Source organism: Saccopteryx bilineata, chromosome 5 (genome assembly GCF_036850765.1).
Source record: "Saccopteryx bilineata isolate mSacBil1 chromosome 5, mSacBil1_pri_phased_curated, whole genome shotgun sequence".
NCBI lineage: Eukaryota > Metazoa > Chordata > Mammalia > Chiroptera > Emballonuridae > Saccopteryx > Saccopteryx bilineata.
In genome coordinates this window covers 161,163,576-161,188,887 of record NC_089494.1, presented here as the reverse complement: position 1 = coordinate 161,188,887, position 25,312 = coordinate 161,163,576, and the positions used below count along the sequence as shown (strand labels likewise).

At 39.4% G+C, this 25,312-nt stretch overlaps 1 protein-coding gene across 3 annotated transcripts in view; it reads left to right on the top strand.

Annotated features, from left to right (window-relative positions):
• The first annotated feature begins 2,297 nt into the window (after nucleotides 1-2,297).
• TASOR2 (transcription activation suppressor family member 2) overlaps nucleotides 2,298-25,312 on the top strand; it is a 90,825-nt gene continuing 67,810 nt past the window's right edge. For all 3 annotated transcript variants that reach the window (XM_066279542.1, XM_066279543.1, XM_066279541.1), the window contains exon 1: nucleotides 2,298-3,153. In XM_066279542.1, the coding sequence (XP_066135639.1) occupies nucleotides 3,115-3,153 (39 nt within the window). In that variant the 5' untranslated portion in view covers nucleotides 2,298-3,114. The remainder of the gene's footprint in view (nucleotides 3,154-25,312) is intronic.

Here is a 25,312-nt window from a genome sequence, read left to right as displayed (position 1 = left end):
TAGGACACAGCATGAACTTGGCACCATTTGCCTGAACGAGTGGTGGTCCTTTGCTAGTTCACAATAATTTTGTCTACTAATCTCTCTCTCTGCACCCCCGACTCATAACAACAGGGAGGAAAGGGTAAAAGGGGGTGCCAAAGGGAACATGGGGGTGGGGTGAGATATATTCAGTGGGACACTTGAATCTATGTAAACACAATAAATTAAAATCATAAATAAAAAAATTTTTTTCAAAAAGAAACTATAACCTTATTCTAAAATTTATACAGAAATACAAAATAGAATAATCAAAACATGTTTGAAAAAGAACAAAGTTGAGAGCAATGCAAAATACAAACCATAACACACTCCCCAGAGTAGCTAAACTTAAAAGGTGTTGGCAAAAATGTCAAGCAACTATAACATTCATCAATTGCTTGTGGAAATATAACTAAGCAAAAACCAATTTGCAAAACGTCTGGCATTATCTATTACATTTGAACATAGGCCTTCTTTATAATAATTCTATATAACATAGAATTCTGTATAATAAATCATCCCAAAATCAGTGGCTTATGACAATAGCATCAATTCTCATAGTCACTGATCTACAGATGTCTAAATTTCTGCTAATCTAAGGAGGGTTTGGACTGCATATTGGATTCCCATCTGCTCCACAAATATTTGTTCTAAGGGCCAAGACTAAAGAAGAAATGGCCACCTGAGACATGATTTCCTCATATGTATCATCTGAGCTCATGAGCCAAATCATACTATACAAGCACCCTTAAGACTCCTACTTGTATCAAGTCCACTCATACTCTATCAGCTAAAATAATTCACATGACCAAGAACAATATCAATAGGGAAAGAAGTAAACTTGGCCAATAGTAAAAGGGGGAAAGAGAATAAATATTTGTTGAAATAAAAATCCAAATTATCATGTCCAGCATGTCAACATGGTGTACACCCAACAAAAATGATGCATATATGCACAAAGAAACATGAATAAGAATGTTCAAGCAGCACTTTTCATAATTGCCAAAAACTGGAAATAACCCAAATGTCTAGCAACAGTACAATGGATAAAGAAAATGTGCTACATCCATATCTACATATACAGATTTCCCCCACTAATTGCAAGTAGAGCATTCCTTATGAAACCTTTAATAAGCCAAAATGGTGAAAAGCAGAGTATCCCCTGCTTTTCAAAACATCACATTATTTCACCCTGCTACATTAGGACACTAATGGCATTTTTTTTTTTTTTTTTTTTTTAGTGAAAACAAGTACTAATGTTAGTCTTCTGTAAAAGTGGAGAGAAAACTTTCTGAAAGTGAGGGATGCCTGTATAACAATGAAAATGAAAGAATAAATACACACAAAATCAAGACTCTCACAATTTACTCCAAAGAAACCAAGCACAAAATCTTTCAATTTATATAAATTTTGAACCACTAAATAATAAAGTTCGGAGATGTACCTTCAGATACAAAACTGTCATTGACACCAATTCAATGCCAACATGGAATCCCCAATTTGGGGTGCTATGAGGAAAGAAACTTCATTTAGTGCAAAACTGCTCAACTGTTGTACAGCACAGCTCTGAGGCTGCCCTGGTGCCAGGGCTCTCTCCAGTTAGACAGCTCTGTTCCGCTCCTCCTTGGCCTACTCTGCTCCACTCTTCTCTGACATAGTAATTCAGTCTTTCAGCTCAGCCGGAGAAGCATAGTCTTCATCAGAAAGGAAAAGCACATTCCCAGAACCAGAGAGAAACTGACTTATGTAAACAGAAGTCCCTATCCCTGGTCTCTGATTAATCCATCCTTATGCAAATAAGGACCCCAAATCTTCAGTGTGATTGATTCAAAATGCACTGTCCTGATTGGTCAAAATGGCGCTGCTCTGATTGATCTGTAAAGAAGCTAATGGAGATATAGCTTTGCAGCTTCCATTGGATGTGGAAAGTTTGTCCTATTGGTTGAAATAGGATTCCAGGAACTCCTTTATAAGGGCTGGCTTAGGTGGCAGAAACACAGTGCAGGCAGGCAGTTCAGTGCAAGTTTCTTGCTGAAATGCAGTATGCATGAGAGGTAGCTGTGAGAAAATTGCTGCTAGACTTTTCGGGTTTGTTTTGTTTGTTTCTGTGACAGAGAGACAGAGAGAAGGACAGATAGGGACAGACAGGAAGGGAGAGAGATGAGAAGCATCAATTCTTTGTTGCAGCTCCTTAGTTGTTCATTGATTGCTTTCTCATATGTGCCTTGATGGGGGGGGGTGCTTTTGAGCAAGACAAAACAACCGTCACCGGGCAGCCTCAGCGGATATCGAAAGGAGACACAAAGACACCGTAAGGTAGAGGAAGTGAACTCCCATAGCCCGCGAAAGCCTCCCAAAGGTGCGTCTCGAAGACTACGCATGCGCATCTTCCGCATCAGGCCACGAGCCAGTCCCGCGAGACTACTCGCTGGGGCATTGCGCGCGCCAGATTCCGCCGTCCAATCCCAGAGTGCCCAGCGGCATTGCACCTGCGCAGAGGCGAGAAGTGAGTGCCGCGTGGACGCCGGCCCCAGTCTGCGCCTGCGTATCAGCTTTCTCTTCAATAATTGGCTTCTACCTTTTGCGGGGGGACACAACAGTTCAGTTTTCACTTTCTTTTCCCTCCTCCCTTTTCCTGAGGTCACGAGGTTTCACTTCCGGTTGCTAGTGCGGTCACTGGGATTCAACCTGTTCCTCAGGCCGTGGGCCATCTTGGGGTCGGTTCCTTTCTTTGAGACGCAGTGGAAGAAGGGATTCCTGGCTGACTGGCGCCACGGAGGCTACGATCTCCGAGAGCGTGGAAGTGGGGCCGTGTCCCTTCTGTCTGCGCCTTGGGCCCACCCTCTAAGGCCCCGTCAGAGAGGAAGGAGAGGCTGCGACGTGGTGGGTCCTGCGCGCCTCTGTAGACTAGGGGGGGAGTCCCTCAAAGAGGCGACTCGAGGGCTCCCTTGACGGGAAAGAGGCAAAGAAAGCGGCTTATTAACAAGGTCCGAAAAGATCTGTCACATTTGACCGCGGGTGGTCGAGAGAAATGAAGCGTGTGTGTGAAGGAGCGGACAACATATAAAAGCATGGGGAAGAAACTGAAGGATAATGCTAAATTTTCAGGCGCCGCGGCAGCACAAAGGACAGGTAAAACTTCCCCGGTATGGACGCCTCTGTTTGTGGACCTCTTATAGACACCGGGAAGGAAGGAGGAGACCCAGCCCTCCAATTCACCGCTAAGGTGCATGACCTAGCTGCCTGGGCGTTTGTGGCTTGGCTCTTGTAATTAAAATTTTTTGAATTACGATTTGCATGCTTTTAATGAATGATGAATTACTAACAGCATTCTTGCCTGATTGCCCTGCTCTGGCATGAGTGGGATGGGAAGGATCGGTGGTTTTCAGAATCGTTTTCTTTGCTGTTTTTTAAGTTCTTCTACCTTTACCACTTGTGGGCATTCTCAGTATCATCTTACTTTGCTCCTAGGAAGTCAGTACTTTACAAGTTGGTATAGAATTTCAAATTTTATATTTCCCCTGTTTGAGGTAGAAGTCTAGAACGGTTTAAGCATTTCCTTTGAGTTACTTGCCAGAGGTTGGCTTTAACTTATGGACATTATAATAAATAATTAAAGCCTTGCTCATTTGATTTGGACCGGCTATTAAGTAGTTTTGTAAGGGTTCTTTATGAAACCCGAAACACGCTTTCTTTCTGTAGAGATTTTATGGTAGTCCGTGACCCTTTCTCATTTAAAGTAGGTACAAAGATTTATCCAGAGCAGGGGTAGTCAACCTTTTTATACCTACCGCCCACTTTTGAAAATCTGTTAGTAGTAAAATTTTCTAACCACCCACCGGTTCCACAGTAATGATGATTTATAAAGTAGGGAAGTAACTTTATAAAATTTATAAAGCAGAGTACAGCAAGTTAAAGCATATAATAGTAATTACTTACCAAGTACTACTTTATGTCAGATTTTCGCTAAGTTTGGCAGAATAAATCTTTATAAAACAACTTATATAGTTAAATTTTTATCTTTTTATTTATACTTTGGTTGCTCCGCTACCGCCCACCATGAAAGCTGGAATGCCCACTAGTGGGTGGTAGGGACCAGGTTGACTACCATTGATCCAGAGGGTGGGTTTTTAAAAGTAAACTGAAGTAGCCCGTAAGGAATGTCCTAATAGGTTAGTACATGCAACTCCGCTGTTTGTCTGAGGGTAGCACCAATCCTCATTTTGTCACCATTTTGTTGGAGAACTTGATAGATTAACCTTAAAATTTGAGGAAGAGACTTTAAAAAATCCTCAAATTTTATTTAGTCACCATTTGTCTGTTTGAAATCCAAAAATTTAAATACACCTTCCGGACCCTATTTTTAGTCTCTCTGTAAGGTAAAGTTAGAATGATACGGCTTGTGAAAATATATTCTAAATTTAAGTGTTGTGCAAGTATGTGGTGTTATTGTAATATTAGTGATCTAAGGGCCCACAATGTTCCCCTGAAAAAGCATTAGAAGGGAAAAGGGTATGTATATAATATTTAATATTGTAGGATTTGAGATAGGTAGTAAGGCTACTCAGGAGAGTTATAACAAGCAGATATTCTCTAATAGTGTAAGAATACTCTTGTGTTGAAAAACTGCCTTCTAGAACTGGAGAGCACTATACAATATGTTCAGTACATCAGTAAATAACTAACCCAGACTAGAGAATAATAAAAAAGTGACTGTTTGTACAAAATTATTTTAAGAAATACCAAGAACAGTGTTTGAAATTTTGCATTTTCAAGACATTTGCCCAAATGTTATCTTTAAAATGAGCTGTATCGTGAGCAACTCCTGTAATAGTTGCTTAAATGAATTGAAATCAGCAGTACCTAAACACTTGCCCAAGACAAAACATAGTCATTTGTTAAATAAATGCAGTATGATATCTATTTAGTATAATTAAATAGATATAGCATCTATTTATCAAGTAAGTCATCCCATTATGAATGGATAGGTATTTTCAAGATGCTGCAGTGATTATCTTTTTTGCTGTTATTAACCACTTTATATGCTCATGATAATATTTCTGTAGAAATGATTTCCTGTGAGAATGCTGGATAATACTGTTAACTTGTCCTCAAATGATTGGACCCTTTTTATATTTACTCTCTGAAAAGTTGTGTTTTTAATCTTCCTGCAAGCCAAAACTGGATGGTAACATTTCTTTAGTAGCTTACTAATTTTTCTAATAATTGAAAATAATATCTTATTTTAATTTTTATCTTCTTTGGGTAACAAGAAAGTTAAACATTTTTGGCTGGGCCATTTTACTTGCTTTTGGTGTGGGGGGTAGGGGGCTTCTGAACTCTTCTTTGGCCCATTTATCTATTACCACACTGTTTTAATTATTGTAGCTTTATAATATATTTTGGTACTTTATTTTGAAAAAAGCTTTGGGCTCTTTTGCATTTTTCTTCCAGATGAAATTTAGACTCATCTTTTCAAGTTCAATAGAAAATCTTGTTGGGATATTGTTTGTGATTGCATTGAATTTATAGATTAATTTGAGAAGAGACATTCTTTTGGTTTTTCCTTCTAGGAGAATAGGTATGTCTCCTTGTTTCTTCTATTACAATTTTTGTTGTGAAATATGTGTACTGTAAAGAAAAATATATGTGTACTCAGCTTAATAGAACATTGCAAGTACCTTAGAAGCCTTTTCTGTGTACCTTTCTCCAGAAGCAAAGTATTCTCTGCCATATTACCCTGGTCCTTCTGAATTTTGTGTTCATTACTTCCTTTCCTTTCTTTACAGATTTATCATATTATTTACTTTAACCTGTTTTTGAACTTTATTTAAATAGAACCATACTGTATATTCTCTGAATTACTTTTGTTAAATGTGATCCTGAGATTCATCCGTGTTGAAGCATATGTGCATAGTTTAGCAGTTAAGAAACTTTCTCATCTCAGGACTCCCTCACTTTTAAAAACTATTGAGGGCATCAAAGATCTTTTGTTTGGGTTACATCAAAATTGGCCAATTTTAAATATATATGGCATTTTTTGTTACCTCTAAAAAATTAATAACAAACCTATTACACCTTAACATAATTAACATTTTTAATGAAAAACAACTTTTTCAAAACAGAAGAAGTTTAGTGACAAGAGTGGCTTTGTTTTACATTTTTACAAATACCTTTAATGACTACAGTCTTGTGTCTGCTTCTGTGTTCCAGTCTGTTGCAATATATTGTTTTGGTTGAGGTATATGAAGAAAATCTGGCCTCAACTGTGTATTTAGAAGTCATTTGCAAATACCTTTTCTTTCCTGGTGTTTTGTTTGTTTTTTGTTTTGATGAGCAGAAGTTCTTGATTTAAAAAATTTGCATTTCATATCTGTGTGCAGTTTGGAATATAAATATAGTTTTTTATTTTCATATGGGTAATCAGTTGTAGAATTACCATTGAATCCACTTTAGTTTGAAGTTTTGCTCATGGCAGATTTTTGAGTAGTGATATAATGCTTTTACTGGTTATGGGACTAAGATATTTTAAAATTTTGTTAATTGTGGTAAGTTAGATGTTTCTGGGACTGTTCATATTCTCTAAATTTTTCATATTGACTGGCACGGAGTTGTGAACAGTGCCCTCTTACCATTGTTAATGTCTGAAGCATGTGTAATCATGTCTCCTTTTTTCATTTATGATATGAATATTTTTGTTGTTTCCCCTTCTCCTTGTCATTTTGCCTGTAACCTGTCAGAATTATCTTTCAGTGAATTTTTTTGGCTGTGCTTATCTCTTATTAAATATTTCTTTTTGTGTTAATAAATTAAGAAACAAAACATAGTGTTTTGAGATAGCAGTAGAGTCATATGTTTTAGATATGTATCTTAAAAAGCACCGGTTAGAGTTTTTTAATGTAATTTTAAAACATTCCAGCTGGGACATAAAAATAACCTATTCACACTTAGTATAAGTGCTCTTTGTGCTTTCTATTTGTCATGTCTGTTCTGTATTTTCTCTTCTTTTTGGTTATTTTTTCAATACTGATTTAATATCTTTTATTTTCCTTATATACTACTTTGAAAATTCTGAATTTTTTTATGAACCTAGAAATATTATGCATCTTTGACTTTTTCAAAATCAAAAAATAACTAATATCTTTACTTTTCTCTTAGACAATATAAGAACCTTAGAAGTTTAACTTTAACTTGCTTTATTGTCATATATTTAAATTTCTAAAATAAACTTACCAGACAGTAGGAGACCTGTTTGGAATTATTATGGTGTTTTGCAGTCAGTGCTTACGTACATTTCCCACTATTTTCCCACTGCTTTCTCTGTTATTCATTGCTTCTTTTATTTTTTAGACCATTCATCCAGGGCCATTTTCTTTCTACTTAAAGTTTATCCATTGGAATGCCTTTTGATGATGAACTCTCAGTTTCTGTGATAAACACTCTCAATTTACCTGCAAGTGTCTTTGTTTCACTGTCACTTTTAGACGTTTTTGATGGATATAGCAGTTTAGTTTGGCAGTTGTTTTCTTTTAGTACAGCGGTTCTCAACCTGTGGGTCGCGACCCGGGCGGGGGTCGAACGACCAAAACACAGTGTCGGGATCCACAGGTTGAGAACCGCTGTTTTAGTACTTTGAAGGTCTCATTCTTCTGTCTTTTGGTTTTCATTATTACTATTGAAAAGTCAGCTGTCAATCTCTCAATACCTTTTTCTCTGGCTACTTTTTGTCTTTAGCTTTCTGCTGTTTCACTGTAATGTGTCTTTATCTTGCTTGGCATTATTTGACTTCTTAAATCTGATTAGAGGTGTTTTGAAATGTGTTTATTGGCCATTAATAATTCCTGAATTGTGAATTTCTATTTTTATATTTTGATTTATCTATATATTTTCTGCTGATCTTTTGCTTTTGTTTTGTTTGTTTTCCATAGCTTCCTCAATGGAATGCATTGTCAAACTTGTGAACTTTTGATAATCTAGTAAGTGGAGAGTGAACCTTGATAATAAAACCCTGGGGTTTGTCTTTTGGGAGAAGGGGTAGGATCATAACTGCTCTTTCAGTTTTTTCATCATAATTAGTTTATTCAGATCTTTCTTCCATTTAGACTGGTGTTGATAAGTTATATTCTTTCCTGTTTTTAAATTTACCGATATAAATTATATACGTTAATTTATCATTTTGGAATTCTTTTCTCCATATTTTTGGCCATAACCTACTTTTTGTTCCTTTTGTTTAATTTTTTATTGATTATATTTGCTAAAAGATTAATATAAATATATTTTAGAAGAAGCAGGTTTTAGCTTTTATTAACTCAGTCAGCCTTTTGTTTTTAAATTTGGCATCTTTTTTTAAAATGACTATTTTTATTATAAGAAATGTGTCTGGTGGTCCTGGCAAATTGTCTCAGTGGTAGAGCATTGGCCTGGCATGTGGATGTCCCAGGTTAGATTCCCGATCAGGGCACACAGGAAAAGTGACCATCTGCTTCTCCAGGCACCCCCGCCCGCTTCTCTGTCTTTCTCTCTTCCTCTCCCGCTGCTATGGCTCAATTGGTTTGACTGTATCGGGCTGAGTGCTGAGGGTGGCTCCATGGAGCCTCCGCCTCAAGCGCTAAAAATAGCTTGGTTGCAAGCATGGCCCCAGCTAGGCAGAGCATCTGCCCCAGATGGAGTTGCTGGGTGGATCTCAGTTGGGGCATGGAGGAGTCTGTCTCTCTATCTTCCCTCCTCTCACTTGGAAAAGAAGAAAGAAATGTGTCTGGGGTATACTTTCTATTTCCCTTAATATTTTAATAACACTTAGTTGGAGAACTAAATCCCTAGCTAGTATTCTGTGTGAGGACTCACTACCCTCTTCTGCATAGTGAAATAAACCCTGTTTAGTACTTTGAGTACATCTGCTTCCTCCTTAGGAGAAAGAATATTCAAGACTCTATCTTCTGAGGCCTGACTTGACCAGTCAAAGCACCTGCTTCGCCCTGTAGTTATCCACTACTTCTCTGTGAGCCACCTTTAGTGAATAGGCTTGTTCTTTGCCCCGGGCATTTGTGATAGAATATATCTAGGGGTGGCCATAATTTAAAAAACACACACACGCACACAAAACTTCATTATGGCAGGGATTAGGTGTCACCTTCTCTTTTGACATGTGTAATAATTAAGAGAATTCAAAACAGGTCTTAAAATGCAGTTGTCTGTGAAAAATTTGTTCTTAAGATTTTTTTTATAAGAGGGACAAAACTACTTAATATTTTGGTAATAAACCATTAGTGCAGCCATTTCATTGGAGAAAGATAATGTAATGCTAAAGTACAAATTAATAAAACAAGTTTGATGAAGAGCCAGAACATTAACATTTTTAGATACCGTATAAACTTTGAAGTGATTCTAATAAAAAATATGTAATTATGAATACAGAAAGTATGATCTCCCCCAAAAACTGTTGACTTTATAGCATAGCAAGAAAGAAAACTAAATTTGACAAATATAAGGTTATAAGCATCTATTTGATATGCAAAACTACTTTTTTGCAGTTAGATTGGATTTTGAGAATGTTAAAACAGTCTTCAAAAACTAAGCAACAGCCTGATCAGGTGGTGGCACAATGAATAGAGCACTGGTCTGGGACACTGAGGACCCAGGTTTGAAACCTCAATGTTGCTGGCTTGAATAAGAGATCACTGGCTCAGCTGGAGCCCCCCAGTCAAGGTACATATGAGAAAGCAATCAGTGAACATCTAAAGTGACTCAAATATGAGTTGATGCTTCTCAGCTCTCTCCCTATCTGTCCCTCTCCTTCACTCAAAAAAAAAACAAACCCAAAACTAAGCCACAGTTAAATGAAAAAGGCAATTTCTGTTCCATTGAATATACCAAATGCCCAAAGCGAATTTATTTTAAATAGTACATAATTAATTTATATGATCTTTTTATGTAGCCCTGGCTGGTTGGCTCAGTGATAGAGCATTAGTTGGCGTGTAGATGTCCCAGGTTCAATTCCCAGTCAGGGCACACAGGAGGAGAGACCATCTCCTTCTGCATCCCTACCCCTCTCCCCCTATATATATTTCTCTCTTTCCCCCTTCCACAGCCATGGCTTGATTGGTTTGAGCACAGTGGCCTTGGGCACTGAGGATGGCATCATGGCCTCCATCTGAGACTCTAAGAAGAGTTCAGTTGCTGAGCAATGGAGCAACAGCCCCAGATGGGCAGAGCATCACCCCCTAGTGAGCTTTCCGGGTGGATCCCAGTTGGTCAGGGTGCATGTGGGAGTCTCTCTGCCTCCCCTTCTCTCACTAAAATAAAAAAAAAATAATAAAGGAAAAAGATTCTTTATGTATTTTAATAATTTACTTTGTGAGTTCAGATTTTCCTGTTTTTATATGTATATATAGCACAGCACAGTAGCGGGAGTGATTCTCCAGAGTTTCCTGATTATATTTCCTCTAGCAAATGTGGATAGAGTCCAGGAAACATGTGGATGTCTGCCAGAGTCCAGCCCCGGGGGGGATCCAGGGGTCCCACAGGAGGAGACAGCGTAGGCGAAAATGGAGTGAGAGAGCCGAATTCTTTTCTTTCTCTTTATTCTCTGGTTAGCATTTACTGCCAGGCATCTCTACCAAATGCTAGTATAGCTCCCTTTTTATACACGCACACCGAGTTACAATCACATGGTGTTAATTATTATTTTTGTTTCACTATGTTTTCATGTTTCCAGATAACAGTTAATTTACATCTATGAGTCACAAATCAGGTAGCAAATCATTCAAAATACAAAATAACTTGAATAGCGATAACATCAGTAAAAGCTTTTAAAGTATTAGTACTAATAGTTAACTAACTTTACTGCTGTTGTGAGTTAAGGGGCAGAGAGAGATTTAGCAGACGACTAACAATGGACCACCCCTTGCTCAGGTAAATGGCCTTGAGTTTATGCAGTGTCCTACTTTTTCTCACAAGATTCTAAAAGGCTTGCCTCTAAAGAAATTAACATAACATTAAGAATAGCTTTCATCCAAAGATATGCAGAGTGCACTTGCAAGATAGCCCAGCAGCAACACAAGACATTCTATGGATTTCCCTACATTTTTAAATCTCATGAGAACATCTCATTGAGAAAGCCTAGCAATTGCCTTTAGTCAAAAGACAATTCTCTTAGTAAAACATTCTTTTCTTGCTGACTGCGTTCTCATCCTAGGCCACACAATGGGCCATCCTACTATACCTTACCTAAGATACTATTGTCTAATCAAATATTACTTATTTATTATATTTAAACACTAGTTAAGTTCTGACTCTATTCTTCTCAGAATATACCACTATTTGCAGATCAAAGAAGAAAGGAATGTTTCTCTACTTATCACATGAAAAGGCTAGGGAGGAAAAATGTTAAGTGAAGGCCGAAGAGTACTCTGTGCACAGCCACTGCCTCCTAACCGTTCACAAGTCACAATCTATTCTTTTTAACATGATTAAGAAGGAATTCTCCTACAAACTTAACCCTTTACGAGGGATATCATAGCCAGCCTCTTATGTCTATGAGCCCAGTTCAAGGGGCTTACAGGCTTTTCTGTGGAACTCACACCCTCTGTCTCATTTCCAAAGAAATCACTACGAATCTACAGGGAAAGCACGGTACTATTATCCCTGTGCCATAATTAATAGCACATACTCAGAAAAGGGGGGATATAAGGCCAGATTAATTCAAAAAGTCAAAGGGGGAAGTATCGTTGTGCCTTTCCTTTGCAGTGACTTTGTCACCCCGCAGCCATTGGTCTTCACTGCAGTGACTTTGTCACCCCGCAGCCGTTGGTCTTCTCTGCTGTGACTTTGTCAATCAGCAGTTTTTGATCTTCTTCTGCTGTGACCTTGTCAGCCAGCAGTTGTGGGTCTTCTTCTGCTGTGACCTTGTCAGCCAGCAGTTGTGGGTCTTCTCCTGCTGTGACCTTGTCAGCCAGCAGTTGTGGATCGGCTCCTGACAGATGTCTTAGGTTAGTGGTTAAAATATGAGTCAAAATAAAGCTGTCCTTAGGTCAGGCCAAGTACTTCATTCTCTCCCCTCTTCTATTCAGTTTTATTTTTGATGAGTTTTATATTAGGCTGCATTACTTAGTGGGAGAGGCTAGCATCCCCATCACAACCCCATGTGCTGGTGACACCAGCATCTCTTGGGGATCTGTGAAGTATCCAAAATCATATTCATTAGGCCTTTTATTATTGTCAATTATACAACAAACCCTCATGACTGTAGCAAGTTAGTTTACTGGAAGATAATGGGAAAGCTAAATAGGGGCACTGAGTTAGAATAATTTGGGGTCACTGTAGTAAAAAGACGTGGATTTCAGATTAGGTATGGGATACACAATCTGATCTTGTTAGTGGGTGCATGCAGACAGGAACCTCCAGGAAATTGATGTTTGGCGCGATCTTTGTAAAATAACAAACCATCCACCCTTGGTTATTAGAGGAACAAAGGCACTCAGCTCGCTTGTCCTGCCCTCTGACCAGACTTCAGCTCTCTCTGCAGGTCTTGCGCCCGTTGGGGTTGCAGTCGTGGCAGCAGTCACGGTTGGCAGTCCTCCCTGAGATTTAAAAGGCGCCACCCCGTGCTGCCTGGTGCAGCCCAAGCCAGCGCACTGACTGTCACTGGCAGGGCATTGGCACAGCCCCCGCCCCCACACACCATGAGGTGAGGACCAGCAGGCCCCCACCCCCTGTTCAGGCTCCCCTCTCTGCTGCCCAGGTGCTTAAATGCCCTGTAAGCTGCCTACTAGAGCGGGAGATGCAGAACAGACTGGGAGAAAGGACAGACTAGATGTCCTACCTACAGGAGGCTTTAATGAGTGACTTTGGTGGGACCACCAAGATGAGACAGGTGATGACACACCCCATACATGGTTGTATGGTACTTAAAGGATTACGGAGTACCTTTGCTTCTATCTCCTCATCCGATTCTGAGTGTGGTAGGGAAAACCCCTGCAGAACTGCTGGAAAGATGGCATCACTTCTTGTAGTGTTTCTGTGAGTGTGTACTTACAGTATTTTAGATCATCTTTTGAAATTTAAAACATTCCAAATGGGCTTTGCACTTCAGATAACAGCAATGGGTATCTTGGGGTTTATTCCTTCTGTGCATTACTGTTTTGGCTTACTGGAAATGCTATTTTTGGTTTTCTCTACTTTGTTTTTATTTAATAAACTAACTTGCTACTACTTAGGACTATGGGAGATCTTGTTTTCCAAAATGAAAATAGCTTTACTTCCTTCAGATTACATTTATGCTTACGTAACATTTCAGATAATAGTACATAAAGCTGTAAAAATGATACAAAAATTACCTGTACCCATCCAGAGACGACATGAGGAGACTACTGAGTATCTATGTCAGCGGTTCTCAACCTGTGGGTCGCGACCCCGGCGGGGGTGGAACGACCAAAACACAGGGATCGCGACAAGCCATCGGAAAATACATATTTATTATACAATACATTTTTAAATAAAATATTAAAATATTAATATTTTGTTAATATTGTCGCGACCCACAGGTTGAGAACCGCTGATCTATGTACTACTAGACACTCTGTTGGACACTGGGGGACTTTGGTGAATAAGACTGAGTATTTACCTCTATGAACCTTACATTCTAGTGGGGAAGATAGACCCCCAAAAAGTAAATTGATAAAATAATTGTAGTTATAATGAGTGCTTTAAGAAAACACCTACTCTAGGTGGGGTGATCAGAGGTTTATCTGAGTGCCTGGCATAATTTCTAGATTACGCTAAGGGAAGAGAGGGAACTAAGCCATGGGCCAATTAGGAGAGAGCATTCCAGTCAAAAATAACAACCAGTGTAAAGGCCTGTAGAGAGAAAAGAGCTTGAATGGGATAGATCAATGTAGCTAGAACTTAGTAGTGATCCACCTTGGGAAGGTGGATCAAGGTGAGTGTAGGAAATTAGCAAGGAGCGGATTTCACATGGCTGTGACAGGAGTGTGCCTTGCATCTGAGGGCAACAAGAAGCCACTGAAGGATTTTAAGTAGAGAAATGAAGTGATTAGAAAAACAAATTGATTCACTCATTACATAAATGTTCATTGAAATGTTACTTTGTACTAGACACTATTCTGGGCACTGGGGATACAGCATAGAAAAGGAAAAATTCCCTGTATCCATGAATCTAGTGGTGGGAGGGTAATCAAATAAACAAGAAAAAAATCAGATATTGATAAGAACTATAGAGTTATGCAGAAGATGATCGTTCTTTAAATTGTGCTATAGACACACTTTTTCTGTAATCTGCTTGTCTTTCCTCTAATTTATGGTTGCACATTTGTCTTTTATTAAATGAACAGCTTTCTTTTATTTGGGGACATACTAACTTTGTTTTTAAGATTAAATATGGCAAATACAATAATGCATAAATAAAAAAATACTGTACAGCAGCAAAAATTAAATATTATAAGGCATCAGTTGGGAAAAAGCTACATAGTAACTTTGTTTTAAAGGTCTGACATGTGGCTCTTCTATCTCATCCCCTACCCCAGCAGCCCCTCTGATTTTTTTTTTTTTACGTTGACCTAGTAGTGTGGTTAGTTTATGGTTTTCCTATTTATTGAACCATTTCTTTTTTTTTTCTTTCTTTCTTCTATATTTTTCTGAAGCCAGAAACGGGGAGAGACAGTCAGACAGACTCCCGCATTCGCCCGACCGGGATCCACCCGGCACGCCCACGGGGGGGGGGGGGGGGGGGCGCTCTGCCCTCCAGGGGGCGATGCTCTGCCCCTCCAGGGCGTCGCTCTGTTGCGACCAGAGCCACTCTAGCGCCTGGGGCAGAGGTGGAGGAGTCATCCCCAGCGCCAGGGCCTTCTTTGCTCCAGTGGAGCCTCGGCTGCGGGAGGGGAAGAGAGATAGAAAGGAAGGAGAGGGGGAGGGGTGGAGAAGCAGATGGGCGCTTCTCCTGTGTGCCCTGGCCGGGAATCGAACCCGGGACTTCTGCACGCCAGGCTGATGCTCTACCACTGAGCCAACCGGCCAGGGTGAACCATTTCTTAAATTCCTAGAATGACTGTAATTGATTTCTGTTACTGTTTTAATATCTTGATGGATTCTCTTTCAGTATATGTATTTCAGGACTTTAGTGTCAATATTCCTAAGAGATGGGTCTGTAGTTTCCTTTATGTGCCTTCTTTGTCAGATATTAATATTATAAAAAAGGATTGTGAAGCTTTATTAGGAACAGATAAGTAGCATAAGTACATATTCTTTCATTCGCTTACCGAATACATACTAAACACCCACTGGGATGGATGCTGGGTAATTAGAGGTGAATAAAACAGACATGTTTTCTGCCCTCATAGAGCTTGCTTTATTAGGGAAATAGACATTAATGAAGTCATGAATATATAATTATAAATCAAGAACTTTGAAAGAGAAGAACAGAGACTATCATTGAAAATCTAGGTGTTCTTTTTATATAGTTGAGTATATGGTCATTGAGTACATATACACTAAAAGCTAATTATTTTTAACGCTTTGAGTAGTGAGTTTTTTGTTAACCCTTTGAGTGAGGATGTACATGAATGTTCATACTACTCAGGGTTGAACTAATCAAGTACTTATTGAAGGTTGAATGTGTAATTAGGTCTGTGGTTAATACACAAGTAATTAAAATGAGATCTTTATTAAAAAGTTAAAATAAAAAATAATGGGCCCTGGCCAGTTGGCTCAGTGGTAGAGCGTTGGCCCAGCACGTGGATGTCCGGGGTTTGAGTCCCAGTTGGGGCACATAGGAGAAGTGTCTGTCTGCTTCTTCACCTCTCCCCCTTCTCTCTCTCTCTCTCTTTCTTTCTTCCCATCCCACAGGCATGGCTTGATTGGTTCAAACACATCAGATCCAGGCATTAAGGATGGCACTGTGGAGCCTCCCCTTCAGGCACTAAAAATAGCTCAGTTGTAAACATGGCCCCTGATGGGGTTGCCAGGTGAATCCAGTAGGGCAGGGTTCGGGAACCTATGGCTCGCGAGCCAGGTGTGGCTTTTTTTTTTTTTACAGAGTCAGAGAGAGGGATAGATAGGGACAGACAGGAAGGGAGAGAGATGAGAAGCATCAATCATCAGTTTTTCATTGTGACACCTTAGTTGTTGTTCATTGATTGCTTTCTCATATATGCCTTGACAGTGGGCCTTCAGCAGACCGAGTAACCCCTTGCTCAAGCCAGCAACATTGGGTCCAAGCTGGTGAGCTTTTTCTCAAACCAGATGATCCCGTGCTCAAGCTGGTGACCTCAGGGTTTTGAACCTGGGTCCTCTGCATCCTAGTCCGACGTTCTATCCACTGCGCCACCGCCTAGTCAGGCAGATGTGGCTCTTTTGATGGCTGCATCTGGCTTGCAGACAAATCTTTACTAAAAAAAATGTTAAAAGTATAAAACATTATCATGTATTACAATCCATTCATTTCCTACCGCTCATGTTCATGGTTGTGGGTGGCTGGAGCTAGTCATAGCTGTCCCCCGGGACAACACCAAATTTTTATTGGATAATGTATAATGTACACGGGTCGTTGTATGGCTCTCACGGAATTACATTTTAAAATATGTGGTGTTCATGGCTCTCTCAGCCAAAAAGGTTCCCAACCCCTGCAGTAGGGGCACTTGTGGGAGTTTCTCTCTCTCTCTCTCTCTCTCTCTCTCTCTTCATCTCACTTGGAAAATAAGAAAAAATAAAATGATAATGATTGGCCTGACCTATGGTGGCAAAGTGAATAGAGTGTCGACCTAGAGTGCTGAGGTCACCGGTTTGAAACCCTAAACTTACCTGTTCAAGGCACATATGATACATATAACAAGCAAGCAGTGAACAACAAAGATGAAGCAACTATGAGTTGATACTTCTCACTCCCCCTGCCTTTCTCTGTAAAATCAGTAAACAAAATCTTTAAAAATACTGGAGAGCAAATTATTTTTTATTTTCTGTTGCATGAGGTTTTAGAACTGTTTCTGTATATTTCTGTTTCCAAATCTGAAATCCGTTTTTTGGTGCATGCTCTAGTTTTTATGCAATTTTAACTTTGTTACAGTTAATGGCATGCGTTGGTTTTTAAATTGGAGTTAAATGGCAGTGACTCTTGGATTGAACGTAATCACAAGGCAATTAATATTTTACAAACATCACTTTTACATAATTGTAGTTTTTAAGTGTAAAAAATTATTATCTGATAAAAACACCCTTTTATTTTAAGATTGAATCATGGCTTCTTCGAGTAGGCGTAAATGTAAGAATAGTCCTGACACCTTCTATTATATATGTGGCTGTTACACACTTCAACGTCAAAGGCGCAATATTTCATCATTTGTGACACGTGCATATATTGCCTATTTTCAAGTTCCCCTTGGCGCTCAAGACAAGAATTGGGCTCCTCATATTGTGTATTATAATTGTGAGGAAATGCTTTGTGACCGGACAAAAGGAAAACGCAAAGGAATGCCTTTTGATATTTCCATGGTTTGGCGTGAACCTAAGGACCACAGCAGTGACTGTTATTTCTGTCTGATCCATACAAAGGGCATTGGCAAGAAAAAACGGCATATGATCGCATATCCTAATATTCTTTCAGCAATACGACTTATCCCACACTCTGAGATGCTCCCGGTTCCAGTTTTCAATGGTTTTATTTCTTCTTTTTTTTTTTTTTTTTTTTTTATTTTTATATTTTTTATTTATTCATTTTTTAGAGAGGAGAGGGAGAGACAGAGAGAGAGAGAGAGAGAGAGAGAGAGAGAGGAGAGAGAGAGAGAGAGAAGGGGGGAGGAGCTGGAAGCATCAACTCCCATATGTGCCTTGACCAGGCAAGCCCAGGGTTTCAAACCGGCGACCTCAGCATTTCCAGGTCGACGCTTTATCCACTGCGCCACCACAGGTCAGGCGGTTTTATTTCTTCTAAGGATGAAAAAAGTCAACACGGTGATCAAGTGTATTTTGATAAGATGCATGAGGAAATGGTTGTAGAATCAGAAGGGTCTTCTTCTTATGCCAAGCAGTCATTAACCCCTTAGCAGTTTAGCCAACCCGAACTGAATGACTTAGTAAGAGATTTGGGCCTATCAAAGAAAGCAGCTGAGTTATATTAGCCTCCAGGCTTCAAGAAAAGAATGTACTTCACCAGTCAGCTAAAGTATCCCATTTCAGGAAGCATGAACAAATTTTTGTGGACTTTTTTTCCGAAGACAAACACTTTGTTTACTGTCATGATATCAGTAGTCTTCTCAGCCAGCTAGGTGTACCGCTTACAGTCCAACAGAATGGCGGCTATTTCTTGACAGCTCTAAATGGAGTCTGAAATGAGTTCTCCTACACAACGGTAATGTTTATGCAGCGGTTCCAATTGGTTATTCCACTCATCTGCGAGAAGATTATAATGACATAAAAATTGTCCTCAACTTTCTGAAGTATGAGGAGCATAACTGGATCATTTGTGTGGATCTTAAAATGGTAAATTTCCTGCTAGGATAACAGAAGAGAGGTTTCATGAAGTATCCTTGCTTTCTGTGTTTGTGGGACAGCCAAACTCGGGAGAAACGCTGGACACAGAAGGAGTGGCCAAAACGTGAAGCTCTTTAAGTAAGGATGCAAAATATTGTGAGTGAACCTGTAGTTAGTTAATCGAGATAGGATCATTTTTCCCCCCCACTTCACATCAAACTTGACTTAATGAAGCAGTGTTTTCAGGCTTTGAATAGAGAAAGTGAATACTTTCAACATATTATTTCTGCTTTGTCTTTCGAGAAGATAAAAGCAGGTATATTCAGTTGACTTCAAATTCAAACCCTCATATGTGACAAAGAATTTGCCAGGAAGATGAATAAGGAGGAGAAAGCAGCATGACACTCCTTTGTGGCAGTTACAAAGAACTTTTTGGCAACAAAAAGGCAGAAAACTATGAACTTCTGGTTCAAAGGATGCTGTTGGCTTTCTGCAACATTGGATGTAACATGAGCATTAAGATTCACTTCCTGAACAGTCACCTTGATAAGTTTCCCGAAATGATGAGCAGACTTCTGCTGGAACATCAAACAAAATTGTCCTCAACAAGTACACAAATGCAAGAACTACAAATGCAAATTTTTGCCTGAATAGAATTTAAATAAGTTTTGTGCAAATTTTATGATTAAAATAAGTGTTTTAGCCTGACCTGGGGTGGCGCAGTGGATAAAGCGTTGACCTGGAATGCTGAGGTCACCGGTTCAAAACCCTGGGCTTGCCTGGTCAAGGCATATATGGGAGTTGATGCTTTCTGCTCCTCCTTTCTCTCTCTCTGTCTCCTCTCTCCAAAATGAGTAAATAAGATCTAAAAAAAAAAAAAAAAAAAAAAAATGTTTTAATATGTTCTATTTTGAAATTGTAGACAAATTCTGATGCAATCATATCTTTTAGTATATTAGTATATTTGATTACTTCATTATATAAATTATTATATTTTCACAAATGCCCAAGTAGACATTCTACTTTATTATGTTAAACTTTATGTTGAAAATTTTACAATAAGATAAAAACCTAAAATCTTGAATTGCAAGAAAAACTATAGCTTACAGAGAAAAATTAATGTCAGATTTGAGATCAGCACACTTGAATTAGGTAAGAACAAGTGTTTTTGTGGATGCAACAAAAATTTTGTTCCCTTACTATTATAATAGTAGCTAATATAATAGGTGATACATGCCACCTTTTTTAAAGGAAGAAATTAAGACTTAGATTAAGTAGACACTTCTAGTTTAATGTGTCCCGTTGTACACAACTTCTGGAAATCCCAGTCAGATTATAGTAAAAGAATGAGAGTATAAATCCCAATGATCAAGAGAATGAGAAAGGAGAAGATAGATGAAATCAATATTTGGGAAATAGGAAGAAGATAGTCATAAAATAAACAACTTAGTGGATTGGAGAAGGCTGAAAAAGATAAGCCAACAGGCCTGACCAGGCGGTGGCGCAGTGGATAGAGCATCGGACTGGGATGTGGAAGGACCCAGGTTCGAGACCCCGAAGTCGCCGGCTTGAGCGCGGGCTTATCTGGTTTGAGCAAAGCTCACCAGCTTGGACCCAAGGTCGCTGGCTCAAGCAAGGGATTACTTGGTCTGCTGAAGGCCCACGGTCAAGACACATATGAGAAAGCAATCAATGAACAACTAAGGTGTCGCAACGAAAAACTGATGATTGATGCTTTTCATCTCTCTCCGTTCCTGTCTGACTGTCCCTATCTATTCCTCTGACTTTCTCTCATCTCTGTAGAAAAAAAAGGAAAAAAAAAAGATAAGCCAACAAGAAGCAAGCTGATTTCCACCACAGAATCTGGAAAAGCCTTAGGATTTGGATATACCAAGTACTTCTCAAGGCACCAGTACACGGGGAAGTGGAAATAGAAGGGTTGATGGGTGATTTTTATAATTTTGATGCCCTGGATCCCCTTCTTAACTTCCTATACCCAGACAACTACCTCTCTTCTGTGCTGACAGAAGACTGAATGTTTACACTTAGGAGGGCTCTAGACAACTGAGGTAGGGGTGAAGCACCTATATGAAAATGAGGATTAAATGAAAGTCAACACACTGAACAGTAAAGCCAGAGCTGTTTTTTCCTGTGTGGCTCCCAGAACTAATAGTCAGGCTTATGCTCTCCCATCTAAAGGGTTATTAAAGGATTCTCTTCTGGGGAAATTATCCATTCATGGCAGAGTATTTAATTTTGGAGTTCAGATAATTTTTGGAGTTCACTTGATTAAGTAGCTATGTCACTATTAAGAATGAAGGCTGGCCTTGGCCAGTTGGCTCAGTGATAGAGCGTCGGCCTGGCATGTGGAGTACTGGGTTCGATTCCCAGTCAGGGTACATTGGAGAAGCATCCATCTGCTTCTGCACCCTTCCCCTCTCCTTTCTCTTCCCCTCCCACAAACAAGACTCCATTGGAGCAAAGTTGGCCCCAGGCGCTGAGGATGGCTCCATGGTCTCTGCCTCAGGCACTAGAATGCTCTGGTTGCAACGAAGTAACACCATAGATGGGCAGAGCATCACCCCCTAGTGGGCATGCTGGGTGGATCCCGGTCGGGCACATGCGGGAGTCTGTCTCTCTGCCTCCTTGGTTCTTGCTTCAGAAAAATAAAAAATAAAAAAATGAGAGCTGCTGGTCAAGAAGCCCTATTCATGCATGAAATTTTCAGTCAGCTTAAAGTGCCTACACTTAAACAAAAATGGACATCCAAGGATTATCTGCCACTTGGTGAAATCTCTAACATGAAAGACAAGTAGGAATTAAAAGGAGCTTGGTCAAAATAGGTTCACTTCAGGAACAGAAGAAAACTTCAACAAAATAAAACTAGTATCTAGAGAGAAAAGAGATGATATAGCATCCATGAAAGAAAATGAGGTTCTACTTTTTAAAAGAGAGAAATTATTCAGAAAACAGAAAGGCGCTCTGTGACAGCAGAAATTTCTTTAAAATTTAATTAAAGGATTGGATAATAAAGCTGGAAAACTCTCCCAAAAACTGGAACAGCCACAAGAATTAGAAAATAAGAGTGAGTCCTGACCAGGCAGTGGTGCATGGATAAAACATCAGACTGGGACACAGAGGACCCAAGTTTGAACCCCGAGGTTGCTGACTTGAGCACAGGATCGCTGGCTTGAGCATGGGATCATAGACATGACCCCATGATCACTGGCTTGAGCCCATAGGTCACTGGCTTGGAGCGCAAAGTCACTGGCTTGAGCAAGGGGTCACTCACTGTGCTGTAGCCCCTGGGTCAAGGCACATATGAGAAAGCAATCAATGAACAACTAAGCTGCAATGAAGAATTGATGCTTCTCATCTCTCTCCCTGTCTGTCCCTCTCTCTCTGTCTCTGTCACACACACACACACAAAATAAGAGTGAGAAGATAGAAAAAAGTACGAGTCAAGGAGGTCCTTTATGTAATACAATGGGAGGAAACTATTATGTGTCCCAAAACTGAAGAATGTGAGTTTCTTGGTTGAAAGGCTGTGTTTATCTGGTGTCCGGAACAAGAAATCAGGAGAACAAAACAAAACCACCAGACTGAATGTATAGTTCTAAAGGGAACAAGACCAGTTTAATTCCTAATCTTTCTACTTAGGTAAGGAAGAATGGAGGGAGGGGAGTTCTCAAACTGCATTTTGAACAAATTTGTGAGAAAAAGAACCCTGTATACTCCAAATTATATATAAGTGCTATTGGGAAGTTGTGATAATAAGTTCCAACAGTTCTATGAAAAAGATAGAGTTGTGCAGAGGAGGAATAGCTCAGAAATCTCCAGCAACCCTTCCATTCCAGAAGCAGGGAGCCTTATTCTAAGAGAATTGGCTGAGTACTGGCCTCACACTTAACAGCTATGTCAGGGGCAGTCAACCTTTTTATACATCACCCACTTTTGTATCTCTGTTAGTAGTAAAATTTTCTAACTGCCCACCGATTCCACAGTAATGGTGATTTATAAAGTAGGGAAGTAACTTTATTTTATAAAATGTATAAAGCAAAGTTACAGCAAGTTAAAGCATATAATAATAATTACTTACCAAGTACTTTATGTCAGATTTTCGCTAAGTTTGGCAGAATAAAACTTTAAAAAACAACTTACTATAGTTAAGTCTATCTTTTTATTTATACTTTGGTTGCTCCGCTACCACCCACCATGAAAGCTGGAACGCCCACTAGTGGGCGGTAGGGACCAGGTTGACTACCACTGAGCTATATAGTATCCATTAGGGAAAGCAGAAGAGTAATTGGGAAGTGCAGGGGCAGCCCAGAGATCTTGTGTAAGCCCTTGGGAAGCAAGGGTTGTTTCTCTTAGAGTGTTCTCGAAGAGGAAGCCAGAGCTGAAAGTAAAGACCCTCCTGAACCAGATTCCACTTGCAAAATGGTCGAGGAGTGGCAATAGAAACACCATATTATTTTAAAATACAATCCTTGGATGTAGGAACAGAGGAGGGAATTCATAAGCCAAGAAACCTGAAAACTGCTGACTTCTTCCTGCAGCCTGAGCCTTCTGCCAGTGATCCAGGATAATTCATCTCGTTTAAATATGGAAAACAAAATGTATGCAACATTCATGATATTGTGGTAGATCGCATTTCTTTGTTGGTTTGTTCTTTTAACAATGTTTTTACTAAAATAATTCACATGCCACAAAATTCATTTAAAAGTGGACAATTCAGGCCTGACCTGTGGGGGCGCAGTGGATAAAGCGTTGACCTGGAAATGCTGAGGTCGCCGGTTCGAAACCCTGGGCTTGCCTGGTCAAGGCACATATGGGAGTTGACGCTTCCTGCTCCTCCCCCCTTCTCTCTTTGCCCTCTCTCTCCCCCTCCTCTCTCCTTTCTAAAATGAATTAAAAAAAAATTTTTTTTTTTAAGTGTACAGTTCAGCTTGGGGTGGTAAACAATTCAAAATACAGATGATATATTATAGAATTGTACACCTCCTAAAACCATAATTTTATTGTCACCCCAATTAATTTATTGAAAAGTTTTAAAAATACATAAGTGTACAATTCATTTGAGGTGTTTTTTAGTGTACTCACAGAGCCATACAACCATCACCATTTTTTATTGCATTATGGACCCCAGAGCTTTACTTATATTCCTGTCATGACTGTGGTTCCTTCCACTAAAAGGACAGGTTTTTTTTTCCTCACTCTTGACTTTGGGTTTGGCTGTGAGACTTGCTTTGGGCAATAATCTCTGGTAGAGGTAACAGCATGTCAGTTTCATCCCTAATCTGTAAGGATTTGGGTATTTCCATTTGTTTTCTGCACCTCTGCTATTTCCATGAGAAAAGCATGTCCCTGCTAATTTATGGTTGAAGGCAGATGAGGGATATATGGATCAGCTGAGCTAAGCCTAATTCAGCCAACAGTGTAGAAATGTGAGTAACAGTAAATCTTTGTGATTATAAGCCACTAAGGTTTGGGATGGTTTGTTGCTAAGCAATAGTTAATTGACACAGATAAATAATAAAAAGATTAGGAGTTAGGGAACCACAATTTTCTACAGGTGATGAAAAAAAATGTTGCCACAGAGTAGATCAGGTGTGGGCACACTAATGCCTGCGGTCTTACATACTGTATTATGCTTCACCAGCAGAGTTGAGTATTTGTGTCAGAGACTGTATGACTCACAATCCTAGAATATTTACTGTTGGAATCATTATGAAAACAGTTGCTGACCTCTTCAAATAGGTGAAAAACGTAACCTAAAATCCCAATAAAATTTAAAAATAAACTAATACATCACTTCCTTACCTACTATGATGACTATAATCAGAAAGATAGATGTCAGCAATGATATAGAAAAATTAGAACTTCCCATACACTGCTGTTGAAGGACAGTCGAGCAGTTTCTCAAATGCTTAAACATATTTACCATATGATTTAGCAGTTCTCCCAGGTATATACACAAGAGAAATGAAAACATGCCCACACAAAAACTTGTACACTAATGTTTCTAGCAGCATTATTCATAATAGTCCCAAAGCAGAAACAACCCAGATGTTTATTAATTGATTACTAGGTAAATAAAATGTGGTATATCCATAAAATGAAATATTATTTGGCCATAAAAAGGAATGAAGTACATCCTACTACAGTGTGTCCAGAAAATCATGGTGCACTTTTGACTGGTCACAGGAAAGCAACAAAAGATGATAGAAATGTGAAATCTGCACCAAATAAAAGGAAAACTCTCCCAGTTTCATACCTATTCAGTGCAGTTCAATGTGGGCTCACGCACAGATTTTTTAGGGCTCCTTAGGTAGCTATCCCGTATAGCCTCTACAGACTCATCACTGACTGATGGCCTATCAGAACTAGAACGGGGTTTCTCCACCAAACTGCTGGTTTCCTTCAACTGTTTATCCTACCGAGTAATGTTATTCCTATGTGGTGGCGCTTTGTTATAAACGCACCGATATTCACGTTGCACTTTGGTCACAGATTCGAATTTAGCGAGCCACAGAACACACTGAACTTTCCTCTGTACCGTCCACATCTCGATTGGCATGGCCGTGGGCTGCTCTGCTGTATACAGGGTGTTACGTTATCATCTGCGCATGCGCACATGCTGCCACATCATCCTACAGAAACTGGGAGGGTTTTCCTTTTATTTGGTGTAGATTTCACATTTCTATCATCTTTTGTTGCTTTACTGTGACCGGTCAAAAGTGCACCATGACTTGACGGACACACTGTATATGAATGAATCTTGAAAACATGCTAAGAGAAAGAAGCGAGTCAC